At 39.6% G+C, this 25,589-nt stretch overlaps 1 protein-coding gene across 1 annotated transcript in view; it reads left to right on the top strand.

The window, feature by feature from the left end:
- galt (galactose-1-phosphate uridylyltransferase) overlaps positions 1-16,511 on the top strand; it is a 29,191-nt gene extending 12,680 nt beyond the window's left edge. Inside the window, exons 7-11 of the mRNA XM_034710392.1 lie at positions 7,443-7,565; positions 8,401-8,533; positions 10,708-10,791; positions 13,238-13,392; positions 15,949-16,511. Of these exons, the coding sequence (XP_034566283.1) occupies positions 7,443-7,565; positions 8,401-8,533; positions 10,708-10,791; positions 13,238-13,392; positions 15,949-16,032 (579 nt within the window). The 3' untranslated portion in view covers positions 16,033-16,511. The remainder of the gene's footprint in view (positions 1-7,442; positions 7,566-8,400; positions 8,534-10,707; positions 10,792-13,237; positions 13,393-15,948) is intronic.
- Positions 16,512-25,589: the final 9,078 nt, after the last annotated feature.

Here is a 25,589-nt window from a genome sequence, read left to right on the forward strand (position 1 = left end):
GAGGGAGGCATGCTAGTTGTAGGCTGTCTTAATAAACACAAAGGTTGGTTTTACTCCCCACGTCTGCAGATTTGAAGATCTAGTGGATGATTTTTATTTTTCATGGAAAAGTGCTAGCGCTAGTTAGCATAGCCACATAGCTACATGTCCGTAGCTGTGTACCAAGACACACGTTGACATACTGACACATAGGCAAGGCAAGGCAGGGCAGCTTTATTTGTATAGCGCATTTCATACACGAGGGCAACTCAATGTGCTTTACATTAAAACATTAAAAGCATTGGAGACATTCAGACAGGCATAAAAGAACATAATTAAAATGACAAATATGATAAACAGAAAAGAAAAGGAAAATTAGAAATATATTAAAAATTACATTAAAATTTTAATTTAAAGTGGGTTAAAATAATCTTAAGATAGGAAGACAGTGGCAAATAAGAAAGTCTTAGTCTTTGATTTAAAAGAGGTGAGAGTTGGAGCAGACCTACAGCTTTCAGGGAGTGTGTTCCAGATATGTGGGGCATAATGACTAAACGCAGCTTCACCATGTTTCGTTCTGACTCTTGGGACTGAAAGCAGACCAGTACCTGATGACCTCAGAGGTCGAGGTGGTTCATAAAGTAGTAGCAGATCAGCAATGTATTTTGGGCCTAAACCATTCAGTGCTTTATAAACCATAAGCAGGATTTTAAAGTCTATTCTCTGACAGACAGGAGGCCAGTGTAGGGATCTAAGAACTGGAGTAATGTGGTCTACTTTTTTGGTCCTTGTTAGGACTCGAGCAGCAGCATTCTGTATGAGCTGCAGCCGTCTGATGGACTTTTTAGGGAGTCCTGTAAAGACCCTGTTACAGTAGTCTAGTCTGCTAAAGATAAATGCATGGACCAGTTTTTCTGCATCCTGCTGAGTCATAAGTCCTTTAATCCTTGATATATTCTTAAGGTGATAGTAGGCTGACTTTGTAATTGTCTTAATGTGGCTGCTGAAATTAAGGTCTGAGTCTAAGATTACACCAAGTTTCTGGCTTGGTTTGAACATTTCATCGTTGCAGATTGGAGCTGAGCAGTAACCTTTAACCTTTCTTCCTTGGCTCCAAAAACAATAATTTCAGTTTTTTCTTTGTTTAACTGAAGAAAGTTCTGGCTCGTCCAGTCATTGATTTGTTTGATGCATTTACTCAGTGTTTGTATGGGACTATAATCCCCTGGTGATATGGTGATGTAAATGTGTGTGTCATCTGCATAGCTATGGTATTTTATTTTGTTGTTTCTTATTATCTGACCTAAGGGGAGCATGTAGATGTTGAATAGCAGAGGCCCCAGAATGGATCCCTGAGGTACTCCACATACGATTTTCATCCGCTCAGATGTGTATTTACCTATCGACACAAAATAGTCCCGGTCATTTAAATAGGACTTAAGCCAATTTAGTACTGCACCAGAAAGTCCCACCCAGTTTTCAAGTCTGTCCAGTAGTATCTCGTGGTCAACTGTGTCAAAAGCAGCACTAAGATCAAGTGATACCAAAACTGAAATTTTGCCATTGTCTGTGCTTAAATGAATATCATTGAGGACCTTGACTAGAGCGGTCTCTGTGCTGTGATGTGATCAGAATCCTGATTGGAAGACATCAAAACAGTCATTTATCATTAGATAATTGTTCAATTTTTGAAAAACAGCTTTTTCAATAATTTTACTTAAAAAAGGGAGGTTTGATATCGGCCTATAGTTGTTCATTTCTGATGCATCTAAATGTGCGTAGCTGTGAACCAAGAAACAACAAGAAACACAAAATCTGTGACCAATCGTTCAGAAAGGTCCTGCTGCAGGCGCCGCTCCATCAGGATCAGATTCTGGATCAAATTCAGAGGGTTGAAGTTACGCAGGTCTGTGAGCAGCCATGTCTATGCAGCCAACATGTAAACATTAGATCAACGTGCAGGACAGCCGAGGCCACATCCACTTCCTGAGGGGGCGTGGTCAGAGAGCTCATTCTCATTTAAAGACACAGGCACAGACACAGAAAATCGCCTGTTCTGAGCAGGGCTGAAAAGAGGGGTTTACAGGCATGCCAAAATCAGATTTCAAAGTGTTTTTTTGAGCAATAAACTTCAGAGACATGTTTTGGGGACCTCTTAGGCCAATATATTTTGATGAAAAAGTGCATAATGTCACCTTTAACGTTGACATTGTGAAGGATAATTTATGACTGAGTATGAATTTCTGAAAGAGCGGAAAGGTTGGTTTGATCCAAAAAATCAAACTATGAAGGATTTCTTCTGGAAATGCAAGGTGGATGAAACAAGTCATGAAATGCATGAGTTGGCTCAAGAGTGTGATAAAGAAGTAATGCCTACAGTTAGCAGGTCTACATCTGGTACGTCAAAGGCAACCACTAAACGCAGAAGTATATCAGGATGACATTGTGGAAGTGTCTCATCGTTGTCCTCTTCAGTCAGATTAAAGGCAGAAATGGAGCGTGCAGCATTGAAGGCAAAGGCTAATGCTTTAAGGGAGAAGTTGGCCATAGAAAGAGAAGAAGCACATTGGCATGCAGAAAAAAAGATGTAGAGAGGCTCAACTGCAAGCCGAAGAAAAACGACAAGAGTCAGGGTTTGAGGCTGAGCAAAAAAGGATAGAACCTGCAATAAAGGCCAGAAAATAATTGCATGCTATGGAGATCGCCCTTGCTGAATCGAATGCAAAACTGGAAGTTCTGCAAAGGTATGAATACCCACAGGCAGAAGAGAGTAGCTCTGAAGCTGATGAACAGGTTTAAGGAAAGGAGCCGAATCCAACGTTACAACCACCATCACAGCTTGCCTCACTTACGCCTAAGGTTGAGCACAATGTACAGCTAACATCACCTCCAATAACCTAACCTGCATAAAACTTGGAAGTTAATAATGGACCAGTGTTTGATAGTTTATGCAAAGCCATTTCTCAGCAAGCTAATGTCACAGAGTACCTTGTGAAGAATCACCAAGCAACATTACTCCCAGGTCTAATGATTCAAAGGTGATCCATTGGAGTTCAAATCTTTTATCAGGTCTATTGAACATGGTGTCGAAGGTTGCACTGCTGACAATCGTGATCGCCAACAGTTTTTGCTGCAGTACACAAGTGGACAACCGCAGGAGTTGGTTAAGAGCTGCATCCACATGGGACCTTCAGCAGGTTATGCTAAGGCAAAACAAATGGAGTTTTTTGGTGATGACTACAAGATTGCAGAAGCCTACATAAACAAAGCTCTGGATTGGCAGACAATCAAGTCAGAAGATGGTGCAGCACTGCAATCTTTCGCATTGTTTCTCACAGGATGCTCCAACGCAATGGCAGATACAGTATAAGCTACATGGAAGACTTGGACAAAAAAGCTAACATAAAGGCACTGGTTAACAAGCTTCCATACAAGCTCAAAGAAACTTGGAGAAAGTCTGCCTGGGACATACAAGAAAAGACACAGAAAAGAGTGAAGTTCCAGGATTTAGTCAACTTCCTCAACAAGCATGTTAGGTATATGTTACACCCGCTGTATGATAACATAACAGAAACCACTGTATTATATTTATTGCAAAGGAGAGCAACACAGCCTCGCTATCTGCAGAAAACTCAAGAGCATGCTACACAAAGACTAGTTTGACTTTTTGAGAAGCAAAGGTCTGTGTTTCGCATGCTTGATGCATGGTCACATGAGTAGCAGCTGTAAGGAAAAGGTTCAGTTTCATGAATGCTCCGCATTGAACCTACTGAAAAGATTCCTCTTGGAGAATCTTTTCTGTAGGTCCAATGTTGCAAGCAATGATGCCTTCGGCACTACAAGCTATCTACTGCTGCACTCTGCAAGTGGTGAAGTTCAATCCACCCTGGTGATGGCAAAAGCCAAGGTTGCGCCTTTGAAGTCCTCGACTATACCAAGAATGGAACTTACAGCGGCCACAGTTGCCATTAAGATGGATAAGCTTCTGAAGAAAGAACTTGAATTAGAACTTCATGACTCAATCTTTTGGATGGATAGCACAGGTGTCCTGAAGCACTTGAAGAGTGAAAGCACAAGATTCAAGACTTTTGTTGCTAACAGAATCTCAGCAATCCTAGATCACTCTCTGACTTCTCAGTGGAGATTTGTCAATACAACTCTGAATTCCGCTGATCATGTTTCGAGAGGACATACTGTAGAAGCATTTTTGAAGAAAGCTGGTTTTCAGGGCCAAGTTTCTTGCTCAGAGAACAAGACCAGTGGCCAAAGAATCCAGATCATGGAATGCTGGATGGAGTTGACCCAGAGGTCAAAAGAGCCATTCAGGCCCATGTCTTTCAGGTACAACAGCCTAAAGACCTAACGGAACAGCGGGTGACCCACTACTCATCGTGGATGAAGCTAAAGCGTGCTGTCGTCTGGTTTCTAAAAAAAATTTTTTTTCTGAAAGAACTGATAGCACAGAAAAACAGTGAGTGTGTTAAACCAAGAAAAAAGAGTGAATTAATTAAAGGAAGCTTTCAAAGGAGCACACCTTATCTGCGAAGATTTGAAAGAAGCGGAAACTGAAATGGTCAAATATTGTCAAAGACAATAGGTGAAGAAAGGCAGCTCTATAAGCTGAAACCTGTACTTCAGGAGGGAGTCATGAGGGTTGGTGGCAGGTTGACAAGCAGCCAGCCATTCTGCCAAGGAACTCGCATGTCACAACGCTTGTGCTGAGTCACATTCATGACATAACAGCTCACGCTGGGAGGAATCACATGTTGGCTCAACTGTGTCAAAGATTCTGGGTTCCAGGAGCCAACGGAGCAATCAGAAAGAAGAAGTGCGTCGTTTGTAAGAGGCTACACGCAACTGCTGGCAAGCAGCTTATGGCAGATTTACCACAATGCAGGGTCATGCCTGACCATCCTCCATTCACAAGAGTTAGCGTTGATTACTTTGGCCCATTTCTGGTAAAAAGAGGAAGAGGAAATGTTTAGAGGTATGGTGTCTTTTTTACATGTCTTGCCATAAGAGCTGTACACCTCGAGCTCGCATCCTCACTTGACACTGATGAATGTCTCAATGCGATCAGAAGATTCCTTGCTTGAAGAGGACAAGTCAAAGAGATGTACTCAGATAATGGAACCAACTTCAGAACAACTGACAGTGAGTTGAAGAAATCAATCACAGAATGGAACACCACCAAGATCACAAATGCCTTGCAACAAAAAGGGATTCAGTGGCACTTCAATCCTCTGCCTGCCAGAGGATTGAAGTGCCACTGAATCCCTTTTTGTTGCAAGGCTCACCATGGAGGTAGCTGGCAGCGGCTAATTCGTTCGGTGAGAAAGATTCTGATCGTTACAGTGAAGGAACAGGTTCTCGATGAAGAAGGTCTCCATACCTTGCTGTGTGAAGCTGAGACTATCATAAATAGCAGGCCCATCACAAAGGCTTCATCAGACCTTAACGATTTAGAAGCCTCAACACGGTTGAGCTCGACTAAGGATTTGCTCGAATCTGATTCATCAGATTTTGCCCATAGTCGACGATTAGTCGAATGTTTCTCCTTATTGACCCAAAGTCTGCATGATGGTGACCGCATGACAATATTACGCATAACCATTTGCTATTAAGAGACTCATAGCTTAAAGTAAAAGGGACAACAGAATATTATAAGCATAAAACTTAGATTTTTTAAATCTATATTGCAAAAACAACGAGGTTATTGAGAGAAAACTCAAATAAGGCCACCATCCGTTAAACATGGAACAACGCTCCACTATAGAATAAGGAATCAGGAGATATTTAGACAGTGTTCGCACAGCAGAGAGCAGAGCTGCGGAGGGTAGTTTGTCCAACTTAAGGCTAAACATTTGTATAATGTTCAAAATCAAACCTGAACCAGCTAAAGGGTTTTTAAATCTCTTAACAGTACCCTTTAAAACACTCTTTCATCGCGTCTTTGTCCGCGTGAGTCTTTTCAAATTGGAAAACCATCGTGTGTACGGGCAGAAGTACGCTCCTTGCTTTGTTGACTGTAAATCCTGTCTTTGAGAATATCCTCTCTGATGGCGTGGAGGTGGATGGGATGCTGTGGATTGTTTTTGAGGCTTTGCGCAGCTTTGGGTATTCCTGCTCGTTCTTTTGGCCCCGTACAGTTTTTGTGTGGTCCGGTAATCAATGATCTCACAGCCCTCTTCATGAAGCTGCTCCTCATCTTCATCACTATTTTTAGGATCAACTGAAGTTTTATTTCCTGACATTTTGAGCTACCATGAACGTAGAAAGATTTAAAGACCAGCTGAGGTACGTCGGCTCCACAGGTCCCACTAAATGGGAGTCCACCTTTAATTACCAGGGGAGATTTAATTACCACTTTAAGGAGATTTCACACTTCAAAAGCTGTTCTCAGAATTAAATTAAATAAGTCTATATTTATATAAAAATAGGCTAAATGAGACACTATTTTTTACGGGAAACAGGAAAATAGTGTTAAATTAGACATTGAGCACCCCCATGGTTTGAATGGAATGATCCACGTTTCATATGCAAATATTCGACTATGAGATTGGCAGTCGACTAAGGCTCGTTAGAACGAATCGTCGAATGTTCGACTATTTGGGGTCACCCCTACACCCAACTATGTGTTGTTACTCAAGGTACAACCAGAGTTACCACCAGGAGTTTTCAGCAAGGACGACGGTATGCAAACATCAGGTGGAAACAAGTCCAGTATCTTGCAGACATCACAACTGTCATGCTAGCATTATCCAGTTGTACCGGTGACACGATATCAGGAGAAAAGCTATAATACATATAACATTCTCCCCCGATCGCTCATTTTGGCCAGGTGGCCAGCTCTGGGGAGAGTCCTGGTGGTTGCAAACTTCTTACATTATGTATGATGGACACCACTGTGCAATTTGGGACCTTCAAAGCAGCAGAATTTTTTCCTGCAACCTTCCCTAGATCTGTGCCTCGATACAATCTTGTCTCTAAGGTCTACAGAAAATTCCTTTGACTTCATGGCTTGGTTTGTGCTCTGACATGTACTGTCAACTGTTGGATCTTATATAGACAGGTGTGTGCCTTTCCAAATCATGTCCAATCATTGAATTTACCACAGTTGGACTCCAATCATGTTGTAAAAACATTCAAGGACGATCGGTGGAAATAGAATGCACCTGAGCTCAATTTTGAGTTTCAAAGCAAAGGGTGTGAATACTTATGTACATTCGATAGTTGAGTGTTTTATTTTATATTTCATTTGCAAAATTTTCTATGAAACATCTTTCACTTTGTCATTTTGAGGTATTATGTGTAGAACGTTGAGGGAAAAAAAGAATTTAATCTGTTTTGGAATAAGGCTGTAACATAACAAAATGTAGAACAAGTGAAGGTGTATGAATACTTTCCGTACTCACTGTATGTATTGTCTCATTATCCTCATTCTGCTGTATGCTTTCTGATAGGTGTGGGCCAGCAACTTCCTGCCAAATGAGCCAGCTCTTTCAGATCGCTGTCAGAGAGCTTACTATCAGAAACACGGAAAGCCACTTTTGTTGCAATATGCAACACAGGAGGCTGAGAAAAAGGTACAGCTGACACATATAACACATAGAATAATGGTGTCTGAAAACAACATTTAAGCTACATTTTACCCAAGAAACATGTTTTTTTTTATCCTTATATATATATATATATTTTTTTTTTTAATTTAAATCAAACATTACAAAAATACTAATTAAAAGTACACACAAATAACCTTGCACATACTCACATGTGCACACCTTTACCTAAACACAGACCATGGCAGTGGGATACATGGTTTGTTTTTTAATCAACTTAGAATGTCTCCCTCTTTAGCAGTGATTATCAGTGGTGACTCTGTGAGGGGGTTAATAAGCAGTCCATTTATTCCACTTCTTTTTGAATTTCGCACATTGTATCCTCAAAACATTCAAGTCTTTCCATGTCATATTATCCTCAATAACTAAATCTAATTTCCCCAAATTTTGCACCCCCTGCCCCCCAAAAGTATTTCCATCCTTTTTTCTGATGCATCTCTGAGCATGATATAATGTGTTTCATAAGGCATAATCCTCATAACAGAATGCTCTTAATGAATGCCTCTAATTAAGTGTTAATCTCAGTGGTTGGGTGGTTGAAATTTTTGTCAGACCTGAGATGTCTTGGGTAGGATCTTGTGAGGCATTTAACATTAGTTGTCTTATATTTTTGAAGCCCAATAAAGTTAAGTTATAATATTGATTGAAAAATGGAATCTCTTCAGCTCTTCTTTAGTTTTGATCTTACTGTACAGTCTCAGTCTTTTGGGAACTTTTTATTGATCAAAATGCATCATTCACCGTATATATTATGTTTATTCTCTGTGCATTTACAAATGCTAAGATTTTGTTTATTTTCCAGGAGCGGTTAGTGGTGGAGAATTCTGATTGGCTGGCAGTAGTACCATACTGGGCAACATGGCCCTACCAGACACTGTTATTACCACGACGCCATGTCCTGAGAATAAATGAACTGACAAAAGGGGAGAGAGAGGGTGAGCAAAGTGACTAAGAGCGTGAAGGCAATCAAGACTAATTTAAGTGACTCAAGATGTAAACAGCCAGGTTGGATTCCTGACCAGTACCACATTTTCTTTCATGTCCATACAAAACAGATTAAATCTACTGGATGACCAGTCATTTTACATCCTGCATATGACAAACAGTTTAACATTTTAAGCAAACACACTCCTGTCCCATTTTAGAGATTAAAGTTTTTATTTCTCCCAGTCTGAACTATATTCTCACACGTAACAACTGTAATTAATGATATCCACAACAGTGTTACAATGTTACAATGTCATTAAGCAGACGCTTTTATCCAAAGCGACGTACATACGAGAACAAGAACAGCACAAGCAAAGATCTAGACAAGAGGAAACAAGATCAGTAAGAGTAACAAAGTGCTTCAAGTCAATTTGGGTGCAGGTACTGCCAAGCAGTGTAAAGGCAGTGCACAGAAATAAGTAAGGATTATTATTTTTTTCCCGAAATAAGGAACATCTACAATGAAGCAACCAACCAATTTAAGACCTTCCATTATCATCATCAACAATTAACATCACCACAATAATGACCAAAGTACCAAGTGCTGGGTCCCTCAAGAGCTGAACACAGATTCCCAGAGTAGAGCAGGACAGTGCGAGTCAATCGTAGCTGGAAGACATGATCTGCCACTGGGGACAACAGTGGAGAACAGTCTAGCTAAGTGCATAGTGCTTCCTAAAGAGCTGGGTCTTTAGCTGTCTTTTGAAAGTAGAGAGGGACTCTGCAGATCGAATGGAGTTGGCCAATTCATTCCACCATTTAGGGGCAACAGAAGAGAAGAGTCGAGCTAGTGATTTTGAGGCCTTGTGTGCTGGACGCACTAGGCGCTTTTCAGAGGCTGAGCGTAGCGGGCGAGAAGGGCAGTAGACCTGGATGAGGGGTTCCAGGTAAACTGGAGACAACATTACTCTTACTAGTACATGTGTACTTTGTCACTTTTGCCATTTACGTGTATTAGATTGTTTTGTGGCAGATAGAAGTTGCTTCAAATTTGATTCCTTCTTAAAAAAGGCTGTTCATTGTGGAAGAATGTATAAATGTATTTAAAATAGGAGGGCTTATGTGAAGAGCTCCTCTATTATTTGTTTTATATGTTTAAATGTTTAATCAAACTACTTTTTTCCAGCTTTGATCCCTGGAAATGGTTGTCAGGGGAAAACAACTACTGTGAGATGACTGGCAAGATATGTAAAGAGCTTTATAACTTCGGATATATAATTTCGTAATATTAATATTTAATATTTAATAGTAAAAGGGGAACTCAAGCAAACGCAGTTAGTTTCCACAGAAAAAAAAAATCCATACCAAAAGAGACAAGACATAAAGTTAAGCTTAAAGCTAGGGTTGGTAGTCATGGAAAACTAGCATGGATTTGAATGTAGCATCTCCTCAGGACTCCGTCTAACCCCTCCCCTCGGAGATCCTCCAAAACGACGCTCTTCCTCACATGCACTAGCGCCGCTCTGATTCGCGACCATATAATCGGGACTGATTCAAAACCGGTCCTTAGTACATCGTTTGTGTTTTGCACTACGTCAACTTATGTCTCACTCAGCGGTAAGAAAAAAACAAAACATTATCGTAGTGAAAGTTAAAATCACAAACAAACATGGCTATTGTTAGTACTCACAACTGTCATGCTAGCATTATCCAGTTGTACCGGTGACACGATATCAGGAGAAAAGCTATAATACATATAATACAAATCAATTTTCTGTAGGACTTACTGAATGTCATTAATTCTTTGCTTGTCAGAGCCCCTGTGGTGAGAGCTTTTTAGACTCTGATCCGGACTACTAGTCCTGAGCAAAGCACCTCATTGGGTCAGAGGGGACAGGCCTGATGTTAGGTGTAAACAGGGTGTTATTCTAGTGTGTGCGTGTGCGCATGTGTGTTTGTGACTTTTTTCCTCATATTTTGGGCATTGTGGTTTTTACCCCCCCCCCCCCCCCAAGCATCCTAAATACGTTTATCTTCTTTATTTAAACTTTTGAAGTTATATTTTCCTCTCTCATTTTAAGGGACAACTTTTTGTTCTGCTTACATGGTCTTGTTTTTGCTCTCCCTTTTCATGTATTTTACACTACATTTTTACAAAATATTTCCTGTCCCTCTGTCCCAGGTCTGGCTGACATAATGAAGAAACTGCTGACCAAATATGATAACCTGTTTGATATGGCTTTCCCCTACTCCATGGGCTGGCATGGTAAGAAAAAAACAACTGCGAGAATTGAAGAGATAAAGGTAGGATTTTTAAATTGTCATATATACAGTGGAAAGCAAAAGTCTATTCACCCCTGTTAAAATGCCAGGTTTTGTGATGTAAAAAAATGAGACCAAGATAAATCATGTCAGAACTTTTTCCACCTTTAATGTGACCTATAACATGAACAATTCAATTGATTTTTTTTTTTTTTTTTTTTTTAGGGGGAAGAATTAAAAAATAAAATAATGTGGTTGCATAAGTGTACACACCCTTTAACTAATACTTTTTTGTAGCCCCTTTTGATTTTATTACAACACTCTTTTGTAGGAGTCTATTAGCATGGCACATCTTGACGTGGTGATATTTGCCCATTTATAAAAAAAGCTCCAAATCCATCAGATAGTGAGGTCATCTCCTGTGCACAGTCCTCTTCAGACCACCCCACAGATATTCAACTGGATTCAGGTCTGGACTCTGGCTGGGCTATTCCAAAACTTGAATTTTCTTCTCGTGAAGCCATGCTTTTGTTGATTTGGATGTATGCTTTGGTTCGTTGTCGTATTGAAAGATGAAATTCCTCTTCATCTTCATCTTTCTAACGGAGGTCTGGAGGTTTTGTGTTAAACTGACTGGTGTTTGTAACTGTTCATACTTCCCTCCACCTTGACTAAGGCCCTGGTTCCAGCTGAAGAAAAACAGGCCCAAAGCATGATGCTGCCCCCACCATGCTTCTCTGTGGGTCTGGTGTTCTTTATGTGATGTGCAGTGTTGTTTTTATGACAAACATACCTTTTAGAATTATGGGCAAAAAGTTCAACCTTGGTTTCATCAGACCATAAAACATGTGCCACATGCTTTTTGGAAACTTCATGTATGTTTTTGAAACATGTTGCCGGGCTTGGATGTTTTTCTTCATAAGAAATGGCTTCCGTCTTGTCACCCTAACCATAGCCGAAACATATGAAGCATAGGAGAGATGTTGTGACATGTAGTACACAGCCAGTACTAGTCAGAAATCCCTGCAGCACCTTTAATGTTGCTGTAGACCTCTTGGAAGCCTCCATGACCAGTTTTCTTCTGGTCTTTTTATCAGTTTTGGAGGGATGTCCAGTTCTCTGAATGTCACTGTTGTACCATATTTTCTCCACTTAATGATGATGGTCTTCACTGTGGTCCATGGTGTATCATTCATGGTATATGTATTTATTGGGATTAATCAAAGTCACTTTAAATTATGAGAGATGTATATGACTCCTATTTGTCATGAGTTTGATGTGATTGGTTAATTCTGAACACAGCTACATTCCCAGTTATAAGAGGGTGTGTAGACTTATGCAACCACATTAATTTATTTTATTTTTTATTCTTCCCCCTGAAATATTTCCTTTTTTTTTTCAATTGAATTGTTCATGTTATAGGTCACATTAAAGGTGGAAAAAGTTCTGAAATGATTTATCTTGGTCTCATTTTTTTACATCATAAAACTTGGCATTTTAACAGGGGTGTGTAGACTTTTCCTATCCACTGTACATATATTTCAGCCCCTGTGCATCAAACAACGACGTAGGGCCAATGCAGAGATCAGAGCCTTTGAAGACCACGTTTAGAAAGAAAAGACAGAAAAGACAGTGTCTCAGCATGCCTTGTTCCCAACTACAGTGGGTCTGATGTTCCACCCATTAAAGGAGACCTGGAGAAAACTGCAGGTGGTCCCCATGGAGTAGCACAAGATACATTAGCCTCTGTTTAAACACCTCCTTACTTGTTGAACAACCAAGCACTTAGGAATTCTTCCCACTTTTCACATTTGACTTCTGCTCTCTGATTTTAGAGCACCTTTGAGAGTTTAGGTGTGCAGCTAGCAGCTGTCTGGTGTCAGATACCACCTCCTGTTTTTTTTTATATACATGTCATGTCAGACTAAAATCACAGGGACCATCACCATCAGAACTGTGATTCAATAACCAGAGGAGTACATTTCCAATTCAGCCACTCACAGCTTCCCTGGTGCCACTGTCACTAAAATTTTGAAAAAATTCCATGAGCTACTGCCCAGGGTTGGGAACCGTTTCAGCTTTAACGATTCCGGTTCCAATTCTGGTTCTGCTTATTGCTTCCGGTTCTTATCGCTTCACGATTCCGATTAATTTATTTTTGGAGTAATGAATACAAACCATGAATAAGAATGGTAACATATTCAAATATTTTAGAGGTATTTTCAAAGAAGACCAGGGTATCAGACCCATACAGGTTGAAATAAGTGGCTCAGTATTGAAACATCATGGTCAGTAGCCACTGACACTGTTGGCAATCAATAAAAAAAATCCCTGAGACATCTGTTTAATCTGTACCAACCAGCCAATATAAATGAAGCCTCTAACTACCTGGATGAGTGAGGCTGGTTCTGTGTCCGAAGTCTTACTGCAAACTTCTGTTTTTTCTTCAGGAGCCCCCACTGGAACCTATCTATCAGAGGACAATACTCACTGGCAGCTGCATGCTCACTATTACCCTCCTCTGTTGCGCTCAGCAACAGTAAAGAAGTTTATGGTGGGTTATGAGATGCTTGCCCAGGAGCAAAGGGACCTCACTCCCGAACAGGTGACTAATTTAACATTTAAATCGTAAAAACCCATCTTGAATATTACTGATGGAGCCAGAAGGTGATTGTTTTTTGATTATTGAATGGCACATGGTAACACAGCATTTTTGTTTGTAATTTCAACATGGAGCCTTTTCTCACTATGTATTAGCAAATGCTCTGGGTAATTGGAATCAGCTGTTAATTAAAGTATACTAGTTTCTGGCTGTGCCTGCATTTTGGAGTATTGTGATTTTGGTTTATGTGTATCCGTTTTATGTTATATTTTGATCTTATGAAACATAATTTGTAATGGAAATTTGGAAACATGGTATCATGAACTAGAGAAAAATGGATTGTCTTAACCCTTTACTGCCTGAATTTCTTTTTGATTTAAAAGAAAGTATTATTTGTGTTTTTGCATTCAGGCAGATGCTAAATTAAGTGGAGATTGTTCATTTGAATATAGCACATACAATGGATATTGATTTAGGTATCATGCAAATTAGCGACATTCGGCATAATTGGGCATAATTGTAATGAACCAAATCCTCCAGTCTCAGGTATGTAGGTTGTTTTAGTGATGCTGCTGTTGTAGTCTTCATCGCTATTGTCACTCAGCTGTCATCACTTTGGACTGGTGGAACCCTGGTTTGAAGTCCACCAGCTCGCTTCCCATAGAAAGCTGATGCATCATTTAGTTCTGCTAAAACAAAAAGGGCAGAAATTGCATTTATATTCCAGCATGAAATTTTTATTCTGTTTTGCACATATTTCAATGCTGCACACTTACTCTGCACATACAATTGTACATAGTCTATATTTCTATTTCTGCATTGTTCCTTTACTTATTATTTATCTAGTTTATACCTTTTATACTGCTACTTGTACTTTGCAGTCATTGTGGACTAACAGATCATTTCATTGTACAGGGAAACATGTTTCCATACTATGCACATGACAAAAAACACTTTGAATCTTACAATAATTATAGATATTAATTGCGTGCTAAATCTATCAAAACATTTTAAATATATGCACAGTAATTCCAATTTATACGATGTTGCACCTAAATGCATTATTATTCATTTGCAGACATAACTGCCTAATGTCGCAAAAACGCATCAAAGCTAAATCTGTAAATAACGTCCACAATTTTCGTCACATTTATTCAGTTTTCTGATATATCAGCAGTAAAAGCAACCAATAAGCTTACATGTATTTTCATTTCATTAAAACTTACCTCATATTTGGAAAATTTCCCAATTTGAGCCGCCAAAATCATGTGCACTGCTGAGCTAACACTTTCGCCCTTGTCCACCGGGTGTAGTTTTCCCTCTGACCACTTGATGGTGGCAAAGCCTCAAATATGTCCCTCAGTATGTGTTGGGTATGCATCAACAGGCATTAGTGGGATACATACGCCACCCAAGCAGCAACCTCCGGTCGCAAACAATGAAGCCCATGCGGAAGTGTTATAAACTGCAATACATCGAGAATCCACTTGAGGCTGGCTGCAGAAACACCGGAAACCACATAGACATGAATGGGACAAAGACGATCTTTGTAGCATTAATAAACATGTTTACAGCCTGGTTCAAAAAAAGGCTTGGCCCTACGAAGCTAATCTATCTGTCGGCACACACTGTACGGGGGCTGAATTTTTTTCTAACGTGATGGTTCAGAAGATATTAAGATTCCGAGTTTTTGCCCAAATAAGGACATGACTGACGTGACTCCTGGTCGGGAACACATAGCTGTTGGCTAAGAGGCTTACACTACGTCACACTGCCTGGTTGAGTTCCGCATTTCCAATATGGCTGTTGATGTTGCATTTCCAATATGGCGTTGATTGGCTTCAAAACAGCTCTCAGGAACAGATGGGTGACGTCACGGATACTACGTCCATATTTTATACAGTCTATGACGCCACCTCAGCTGCATCAAGACTGGAAGTGGTTTGAGACGAATTTGCGACAACCGTCAATTAATGGTGGTTTCATCTTGGATACGATTGTTACCGTCTGTTACAATAAACTTGACTTACATTCACTACAGATTAGAATATGGTGGCTTCTACTTTTTAGGCCAAAAATAGGATAGTTTTCTAACAAAGTGATAGAGTATCTGTTTTTTGTAAGGAGGGATATAAACAGCCAGGAGCACCAGATCTTTGCCATATTGGAGTAGTTATCTTTTTTTTCCAGTTATTTTAGGCGTTGTCTGTTCAATGATACACAGAGTTACTTCTGTTTTATGTGAAGAGGTCCAATGAGGGTTTGAATTGTTTCAACAGATCCTTGCGTTATATTTTTACAACTGATGGGGACATTTCATCACTTGCCTATATTATCTTTATCATCTCGATGTCTCCTGAATTTTTGGGTTGTTATTTTTATACTTACTTAATTGATGAGTCTTCCTCTACCCCAGGCCATGAACAACATTTTATTAGAAGCCGCCCCTTTTTCCACATAGTCAATAGGATTCAAACCCTATATTGCTGTATACTCTGTGCCCGTTTTTGTCTTAAAAGTGTTTAAAAGCTTTGCACTGCCTTGTTCCTTTCTTTTTAGGCTGCTGAGAATCTGAGAAACCTCCCTGAAGTACACTATAAAACCAGGGAGAACGAGGAAAAAGGAGGAGGAAAGGAGAGCTAAGATGGGGAAGATGGGGAAAAGTAAAGTGAAACAATCTGTTGAGGAAAAAATACAGCTTTATTGAAACTGCAGTATACTTTTTAAAATAAGTTTAAAGTTGATCTTTATCTTATTGAGGTAAATCTAAGTTAATTGGACAATTTTAAATTTTTCCTGTAATATCCATAACCTGTGCAACATGTTAAAGTCCCATGGTAATACTGGTCTAATACTGGACTTTGAGACACAACCTCTATTGACATTACTTTTGTTTTTTGTTTTTGTCTTAGCTAAACTTAGTTAATAAACCCTAAAATTTTGTCTGCCACAAACACAATGTTTCTTCATTTAAAGAAATGATTTCACATGGGAAATAGTTATTTAATCAGTTAATTGTTTATCAGCTGTCATCTTCATGTCTAAGAAGTAATTCTTAACTGTACAAAATGCATAACCTGATGTCTTGTCTCCTGTTCAACATAAATCACAACCAAGTTATATTTAAGGCTTTCTTTTATTTATCAACATCAAAATGGTTGCACATCACCATATTGAATATACCACATATAAGACTCCCTCCTGAGGCAGTGAGTTTCTACCCACATAGCAAAATTGGCCTGGCCCGGTTCTGGCCCACAATACACTTAGACTCGGCCAACATACTGCAAAGAATGACGGCCCTTAAGTGGCCCAGATATAGTTTACCAGAGACAGCCCACACGTGGGCCAGCTTAATCACAAGCTCAACCTTAATCGGCCCAGATGCGGCATGGACAGATCTCGGCCACATTAACCAAGCCACAATCAGGCCAGATGTGGCATGCCATCATTGCCAGACCTGGCCCACATCTGGTTGACATACCACTTGCTATGCCAGCAGTCAGCCAGCAGTGCCAGCTTGACACCAGATCTGGCCCAGACATATCTGCTATATGGGTAGTTACACTGGCTCATGTGCTGGATTGAGCCCATTTAAGAGCTTGTCTTGGTCTCCAGTGGCTTCTTTATCTACCTGGAAAAGTCTACACAGGTAAGTTATTGGACATAGAAGCATAATTATTATATTAGTTGGTCAAGCATAACTCCCTTAAGGGAGCCTTTTAGGGGCATATCTGGCACGTTTCTTTCTGTAAGCATTTCATACAATGTTACTGATGTGAGATTTTTCCTTCTTTTTTTTTTTTTCATTTTTTCTTTATTTAGGATCATTATATGACATAGACTTCATGAGTTACATCCCATATTTTACATTCACAGCCTGATCCATTTTTTCTTTTTTCCTTCCTTTATACAATATCATTACACATCAAAATACAACATTTAATAGAACGGAGCATGGGGTGTAGTCATACAACAGTACAAGAAGAAACAAAATAGATTTTTGGTTCATCTTTTTTTTTTGTTAAACAAAAGTCCGGCATTTCGGGGAAATATATATTTTCCACCTTTTCCAAATTTCCTCAAATTTCCTATCCTGGAGCCTCAAAGAAAAGGTTATTCTTTCCATCACATAGATCTCATATATGATATCATACCACTCCTTAATAGAAGGGGTATCTGGTTTAAGCCATTTCTTTGTGATTGCTTTTCTAGCTGCTACACTCAGTATTCCAAACAGTTTCTTCGTTCTAATGTTTGTGGTCATTGAAGTTAATAGTCCAAAAAACAGTTCGTGCCAGTTGAAAATGATTTTTGTCTGAAATATGATTTCTAACTCAGCATGAACCTTATGCCAGAAAGAGGATACCTTTGGGCAGTCCCAAAACACATGATAATGATAAGCCCCTTGAGATCCACATTGCCTCCAGCAGCTGGATGTGCCTGAATAATGAGATGATTGAGCAGGAGTAATAAAATATCTACAAAGACTCTTCCAACCAAATGTTCTCCAGGAAGGTGAGCTGGAGATCCTCCATTGAAACTCGCAAAATTTAGTCCACATCTCTTCTGGAATGCACTTGTTACTCTCCCCCTCCCATTTTTGCTTAATGTATGTACTGTTTACTGTATTAGTATCCTGGAGTCCCTTGTAAAGTCTTGATATTATTTTAAGCCCCGAGTCATTCTTATATGCACTTATAAAGACTTTCAATAGGTTATTTTCAAAAGCAACTCTACTCACTGTTATGAAATTATTTATGTGATGACGTATCTGCAGAAATCTATAAAAATCACTATTTTTTAACCCATGTAATCTCTTAAGTGTCTGAAACTCATTCAGTGTACTCTGATCAAAAAAGGTGCAGTACGATGACAGACCCTGATGAGCCCATCCCTTATAACTTATATCCAGTTTGTTTGGGGTAAAGTCAATATCATAAGAGCACCATCTGAGAACCTTTATCTCCTCCAACAAGTTATTTTTAGTAATCACATTTAACCATACCTTCAGAGATAAATTGATCCAGCTGTTACCTTTTTCCAATAAATCCTTAATTAGTCTTTTGTCTCCTAACCGTGCCTGTATAGGGACTGCCCCGGACACATTCTCTTCAATTTCTTTCCATCTGCCTTGGTAGTCAGAGTTACACCAAAAATAGAGGATTCTCAGCTGGGCTGCTTTATAATAATCCTTAAGACAGGGAAGAGCAAGTCCACCTCTCTTCTTTGTCAGCTGGAGAGTTTGAAATTTTATCCTAGGTTTTCTCCCATGCCAAATATAACGTGATAGTAATTTATCCCATTCGTTAAATTGTTTATCAGTTATTTCAATTGGCAGAGTCTGAAATAGGTACAATATTCTCGGCAAGATATTCATCTTAACAGACTCAATTCTTGACTCAAAACTTAGTATTGGTATTAAATTCCATCTTGTTAAGTCCTCCTTTAATTTTTGACTCAACTGGTTAAAGTTTAGAGCATTAAGATTTATTAGATCTTTTGGTATGTTTATTCCTAGGTATTTTATGTATTCTTGGTCCCACTTTAGTTCAATATTTGATTTTACAGTCTGGCTTGGTTCGTACTGAAAACTTAGCACTTGGGTCTTTTTAATATTTAATTTATAGCCTGAGACAGAGCCAAAAACATCCAGGAATGACAATAGTTTCAAAATCGAACTCTCTGGGTTTGTCAGATAAATTAAAACGTCATCCGCAAATAATGAAATTTTATGTTCTTGGTTAAACATTTTTATACCACTAATCTCATGGTCTTGAACAATCCCCTGTCTCAATGCTTCAATAAAAATTGCAAAAAGAAGTGGACTAATTGGACAGCCCTGTCTCGTTCCTCTTTCCATACCAAATGAGTTCGATATGGCTCCGTTGATTTTTATTCTTGCCCTTGGATTGCTATACAATGCTTGAATAGTTTTAATCACAGTCTGGTGAAAACCAAATTTATGTAATACTCTATATAAAAACTTCCAATTAACTCGATCAAAGGCCTTTTCTGCATCGAGACTCAGTAATACTGCCTGAGTTTTATTTTTAACTATATGATCAATAATGTGCAGTGTTCGCCGTATATTGTCTTGTGTCTGCCTTTGCTTAATGAAACCCATTTGATCTAGACTTATTATGCCTGGAAGGATATTTTCAATTCTTTTTGCCAAAATATGGGTAAAGATCTTATAATCTTGATTCAAGACACTTATCGGTCTATAGCTTTCACACTCCAATTTATCCTTACCCTCTTTTGGTATCAGTGAGATCACTGCTTCTTTCCATGAGGGGGGAGTTATGCCAGTTTTTATCACATAATTGTATGTATTCTTCATTATTGGAATCAAATGGTCTTTCATTTCCTTGTACCACTCTGATGGGAAACCGTCAAGTCCTGGTGCCTTATTGGGTTTTAAATGTAATATTGCTTGTCTAATTTCTTCATCTGTAATATCACTAATAAGAAATTTATTTTGTTCATCCTTCACTTGAGGTAGTGTTATAAGGTCAAAAAAGGTTTCCATCTTAAATTCATCTGTTTCAGGTTGTGTATATAGATTCTTGAAAAATCCTTCAAATGATTGTTGGATATCTTTAGCTTTACAATGTGTGGAATTTGTTATAGGATCCTTTATTTTAAATATAGTATTCTCGGCCTGTTGTTTTTTAAGTTTGTAGGCAAGTAGTTTAGCGGATTTCCCTCCTACCTCATAGTGTCTTTGTTTTGGAAAGACCAGCTTCTTTTTGATGTCATTTGAATAGATCTCATTTAATTCATTCTTTTTCCTGTCTATTTCTTTTTTTGTACCTTCATTTAATGTCTGTTTATGTATGTTCTCTAATTTCTTCAATTCCGTTTGTAACCTTTCCAATTTTTCTTTCCTCTGTTTTTTTAGATTAGAACAGTAGCCTATAATTTTTCCCCTAAGAACAGCTTTGGATGCATCCCAAACAATTGGTGGAGATACTTCCCCATTATCATTTTCTTCTAGATACTCTTTAATGTCTATCTTGATTTGCTCCCTTATTTGGTTTAAAATCCCAGTATTTAGCCTCCAAAAAGTGTTTTTCTTTTCAGAGCACAATCTTAACTCCATAGAAATTGGTGCATGGTCTGACAAGTCCATGATCCCAATGCTGCAATTTTTCACCCTATCTAAATCTCTTTGAAAAATGACTAAATAATCAATCCTAGAGTATACAGCGTGAGGGTGGGAAAAGAAAGTATAATCCCTCTTTGTGGGATTGAGATCTCTCCATATGTCGGACAGTCCAAGCTCCTCCATCATTAACTTTATATTTTTGGCTGTTTTCTTTTCTTTTGAGTGATAGGGTTTCGACGTATCTAGAGTTGGATGAAGTTTAACATTGAAGTCACCTCCACAAATGAGGATGCCCTGTGCCTCTGAGATCAATAAATCAAAAATGTGTTTATAGAATTTCCACTCAGATCCTGGTGGCGCGTAAATATTCAAAAAAGTGACCAAAACACCCTGCAACCTTCCTCGGACCAACACAAATCTCCCCTCTATGTCCCTCTTTTCATATAAACACTCGAAATTTAGTTTACTAGCAATTAACGTCGCCACCCCTCTTTTGGAACTCTGACTGCAGGAGGATGAGTATTGGTTAAATCTCCATCTCCTAAGTTTTTCATGTTCAGATGCTGTTAGGTGAGTCTCTTGGAGGAGAGCCACATTTATTCCTTCCCTCTTCAATTTTGCCATTACTTTACTCCTCTTAATTGGATTCCCAAGACCGTTTACATTATAGGTAGTTACTTTAAGTGACTGGATACTTTGCATTGTAAGATTTTAAGTACATTTTTATCCCCTTCAAGCCGATACATAAATCACATTTTATACCCCTGATGCTACACAGAAAAGTAGCCGCAACACCAACAATGAACAATAACTCAATAACAGAACAAAATAACCGTTCATCAACATTGACTTCCAAGGTTAAGGCCTTTCTCATGGCCTTATGACTCAGTTGGAACTTGAGTATAGAGGGAAAATCTCTTGCAGCTGGAAGAGAGCCCTCTTCAGCCTTTAGGCTGATATTTGGGTCTACCATGTCCTGTGACTAGTGTCCCGATACAGTATCTGTCCTTAATATGCCCATAACATTATCACATCGAACCATCCAGACTCATCTTATGAAGAAAAAAATATATATATATATATATGTATACACATATGAATTAGAAAAAAAAAAAAAGAACAATAACGTAATTACTTAGACATCCTATTTTTCTTAAATGGTTAGCTCTGTCACGTAGCTTATTCATTCCAGAGCAATTTACTTATCCATCATCCTGACGGCGGAAAACCTGGAGCCGCTCCTTGAAGCCCTGCCTGTGTCCCTTCGTTTCCCGGTCTCCCCGTCTCCTGACCGCTCTCCATGTCAGCTGGTTGATCTGTTCCAAAAGCGACGTTGGTTTTTTCATCACCGTTACCTGTATCCCCCTTTCTAACATGTCCGTCGTTGCCTCCTCAACTGAGTTGTAGATCACCGTACCATCCTCGTAATACACTCTCAGTCTGGCGGGAAAAGGTGTCTGAAATCGAATGTTTCTTTCTTTCAGGGCCGCTTTAGCTTCTGTGTACGCTCTCCGTTTCCTCAGCAGCTCCGGTGCATAGTCGTGATCTAGGTAGATCCGCTTCCCTTGAAAATCAAAGCCCTTTTTCTGCCATGCTCGTTTAATAATCTCCTCCTTCATCCTAAAACTTGAGAACTTCACCACGAATGATCACGTGGGGCTCCGGCCGGAGGCTTGGAAGCGAGCGCCCGGTGCGCTCTCTCAACATTTAACACCATGGATGGTGGGAGCTCCAAACCCGTCACCAGCAAATCTTCCACGAACGTTGTCACAGACGTTGCTCCTTCTTCAGCTCCTTCTTTAACCCCGTGGATCCTCACATTATCTCGTCGCGAGCGTCCCTCCAAATCCACCAACTTGGCCTCTGTTTGCATCTGAAGTTTCACTAGCTCCGACAAGACCTCCTCCGAGGACTGAACACGGGTCTCGACAGACTCAACTCGTTCTTCTGCTTCCTCCATTCGTTTGTCAATTTTCTTGATATCCTCTCTCAAGCCGTTAAGTTGTTGACTGAAATCTCGTCTTAATTCCCGGAGCTCCGTCAAAATCAACCCCAGGCTAGCCTCCTGGCTTTGCCCCGCGACCGCGTCGAGATTTTTCCTTCTTAAGCCAGTTTCTTTTAGTGGTAAATGCTACATTCATGTGGTGTTGGAAACATCAGAAAAACAAGAGTTGGGGAATGCGCTTGAATGCCTGCTGAAGTCAGAACAACAACTTAGGCAAGAATTTGGTGCCAGACTCACCGACCTGATGTTGTATTCATCATCAACATGGTGGGCAAACAATGATTTGTTGGAAAAAAAACTTTTGTTAATTCACAAATTGCACATCAACTTTTTGTTTAAATATGATTTGTAACATGGTATCACCATTAGTTGTTGTACACATAAAATGACCTATACTTGTTAGAAAGGTTATTAACATTAATATGGTATTAAGATAAGATAAGATAGTCCTTTATTCGTCCCACAACGGGGAAATTTCAGTGTCACAGCAGCAAAGTAGACAGTGCAAAAGAGTATAAAGCAAACAAGAGCCTATAAAATATAAATTATTAAAAAGTTATAAGCAATTAAAATTAAAGAGGTACATATATATATATGTATATATATATGTATATATATATGTATATATATATATATATATATATATATATATATATATATACAGTGGGGCAAAAAAGTATTTAGTCAGCCACTGATTTTACAAGTTCTCCTACTTAGAAAGATGAGAGAGGTCTGTAATTTTCATCAGAGGTACACTTCAACTATGAGGGACAAAATGAGAAAAAAAATCACATTGTAGGATTTTTAAAGAATTTATTTGTAAATTATGGTGGAAAATAAGTATTTGGTCACCCACAAACAAGCAAGATTTCTGGCTCTCACAGACCTGTAACCTGCCCTCCAGGAAGTTGCGATTTCGCGATCGCAACTATTAACGCAAATTCAACCAATCGGCGCGATTTTTTCGCGGCCTTGCAATTTTATACAATCACCGCAACTTTGACCAATTACCTTAACCTCAGCCCCTGTACGTCATCGGTTTTGTCATCAATTTCACTTCCTAGGAACATAAACGTAAGTCCTCCCATGATCAGCACTTTTCAACAACAAAACACGCACAGAGAACGGGTGAAGAGAGGGGACAGCAGGCAGGACAGGTGTCGATGACAACGTTGTTATTTATAGATTGAGGGGCTCAGTGTTAGCTTGGTCTCTACCTGCAGCAGGTGTGCTTTATGAACCAGCTCTCCTCACCTCCATGCATCTGTCTCATCTTCATTGATGATTTTTACCCCCGGTGTGCGTTAGTGACAAAGACACACCCGGGAGACGTCTGTTTACTGTTTGAGGTTTGACGTTGTTGCCGTGGTTACCGTAAAAAGCTCCGCGTCTACAGCTTGATTTAATCCAGTTTGGTGATACATCAGACACCTTTAGTAAGTTTTGATCAACTCCTGGTCAACAAAGATGCAGATTCACTTCAGAGTGCGTGAACTGCCTGTCAAGTGCCTCTGTCACTGCGAGGTACATTCAGGGACCGTCGTAAATGTGCAATACAGCCCTTTCATGGCATTTTTCTGTGAATCAAGAGAATCAAAATACAGTCACAGTGGTCACATCAAGAATGTTTTCTAAAAACATCTGTAATTTAGTGTATTTACTTGCCCCTGAGATGTTATTGGGAGAAAAAAGCGAGAAAAAAAAATCGCAACTTTGACCGCATTTTTTTCAAAAAGCTGTCGCAAATTCAGGCTAATGGGCTGCAACAATCTCAAAAAAATCCCGCGAAATCCTGGAGGGACTATGTAACTTCTTCTTTAAGAGGCTCTTCTGTCCTCCACTCGTTACCTGTATTAATGGAACCTGTTTGAACTGGTTATCTGTATAAAAGACACCTGTCCACAGCCTCAAACACTCAGACTCCAAACTCAACCATGGCCAAGACCAAAGAGCTGTCCAAGGACACCAGGAAGAAAATTGTGGACCTGCACCAGGCTGGGAAGAGTGAATCTACAATAGGCAAGCAGGTTGGTGTGAATAAATCATCTGTGGGAGCAACTGTAAGAAAATGGAAGACATACAAGACCATTGATAATCTCCCTCGATCTGGGGCCCCACACAAGATCTCATCCCGTGGGTTCAAAATGATCATGAGAACGGTGAGCAAAAATCCCAGAACTACACGGAGGGACCTGATGAATGACTTGCAGAGAGCTTAGTAACAAAGGCTACCATCAGTAACCCACTACGCCGAGAGGGACTCAAATCCTGCAGCGCCAGGCGTGTCCCTCTGCTTGAGCCAGTACATGTCCAGGCCCATCTGAAGTTTGCCAGTGAGCATATGGATGATCCAGAAGAGGATTGGGAGAATATCATGTGGTCAGATGAAACCAAATTAGAACTTTTTGGTAAAAACTCAACTTGTTGTGTTTGGAGGAAGAAGAATGCTGAGTTGCATCCCAAGAGCACCATACCTACTGTGAAGCATGGGGGTGGAAACCTCATGCTGTGGGGCTGTTTTTCTGCAAAGGGGACAGGACGACTGATCTGTGTTAAGGGAAGAATGAACGGGGCCATGTATCGTGAGATTTTTAGCCAAAACCTCCTTCCATCAGTGAGAGCATTGAAGATGGAACGTGGCTGGGTCTTCCAGCATGACAATGATCCCAAACACACTGCTCGGGCAACGAAGGAGTGGCTCTGTAAAAAGCATTTCAAGGTCCTGGAGTGGCCTAGCCAGTCTCCAGACCTCAACCCCATAGAAAATTTGTGGAGGGAGTTGAAAGTCCGTGTTGCCCAGCAACAGCCCCAAAACATCACTGCTCTAGAGGAGATCTGCATGGAAGAATGGGCTAAAATACCAGCTACAGTGTGTGCAAACCTGGTGAAGACTTACAGGAAACGTTTGACCTCTGTTATTGCCAACAAAGGTTATGTTACAAAGTATTGAGTTGAACTTTTGTTATTGACCAAATACTTATTTTCCACCATCATTTACAAATCAATTCTTTAAAAATCCTACAATGTGATTTCCTGGATTTTTTTTCTCATTTTGTCTCTCATAGTTGAAGTGTACCTCTGATG

The sequence above is a fragment of the Notolabrus celidotus genome, chromosome 19 (assembly GCF_009762535.1).
Source record: "Notolabrus celidotus isolate fNotCel1 chromosome 19, fNotCel1.pri, whole genome shotgun sequence".
NCBI classification, from domain to species: Eukaryota; Metazoa; Chordata; class Actinopteri; order Labriformes; family Labridae; genus Notolabrus; species Notolabrus celidotus.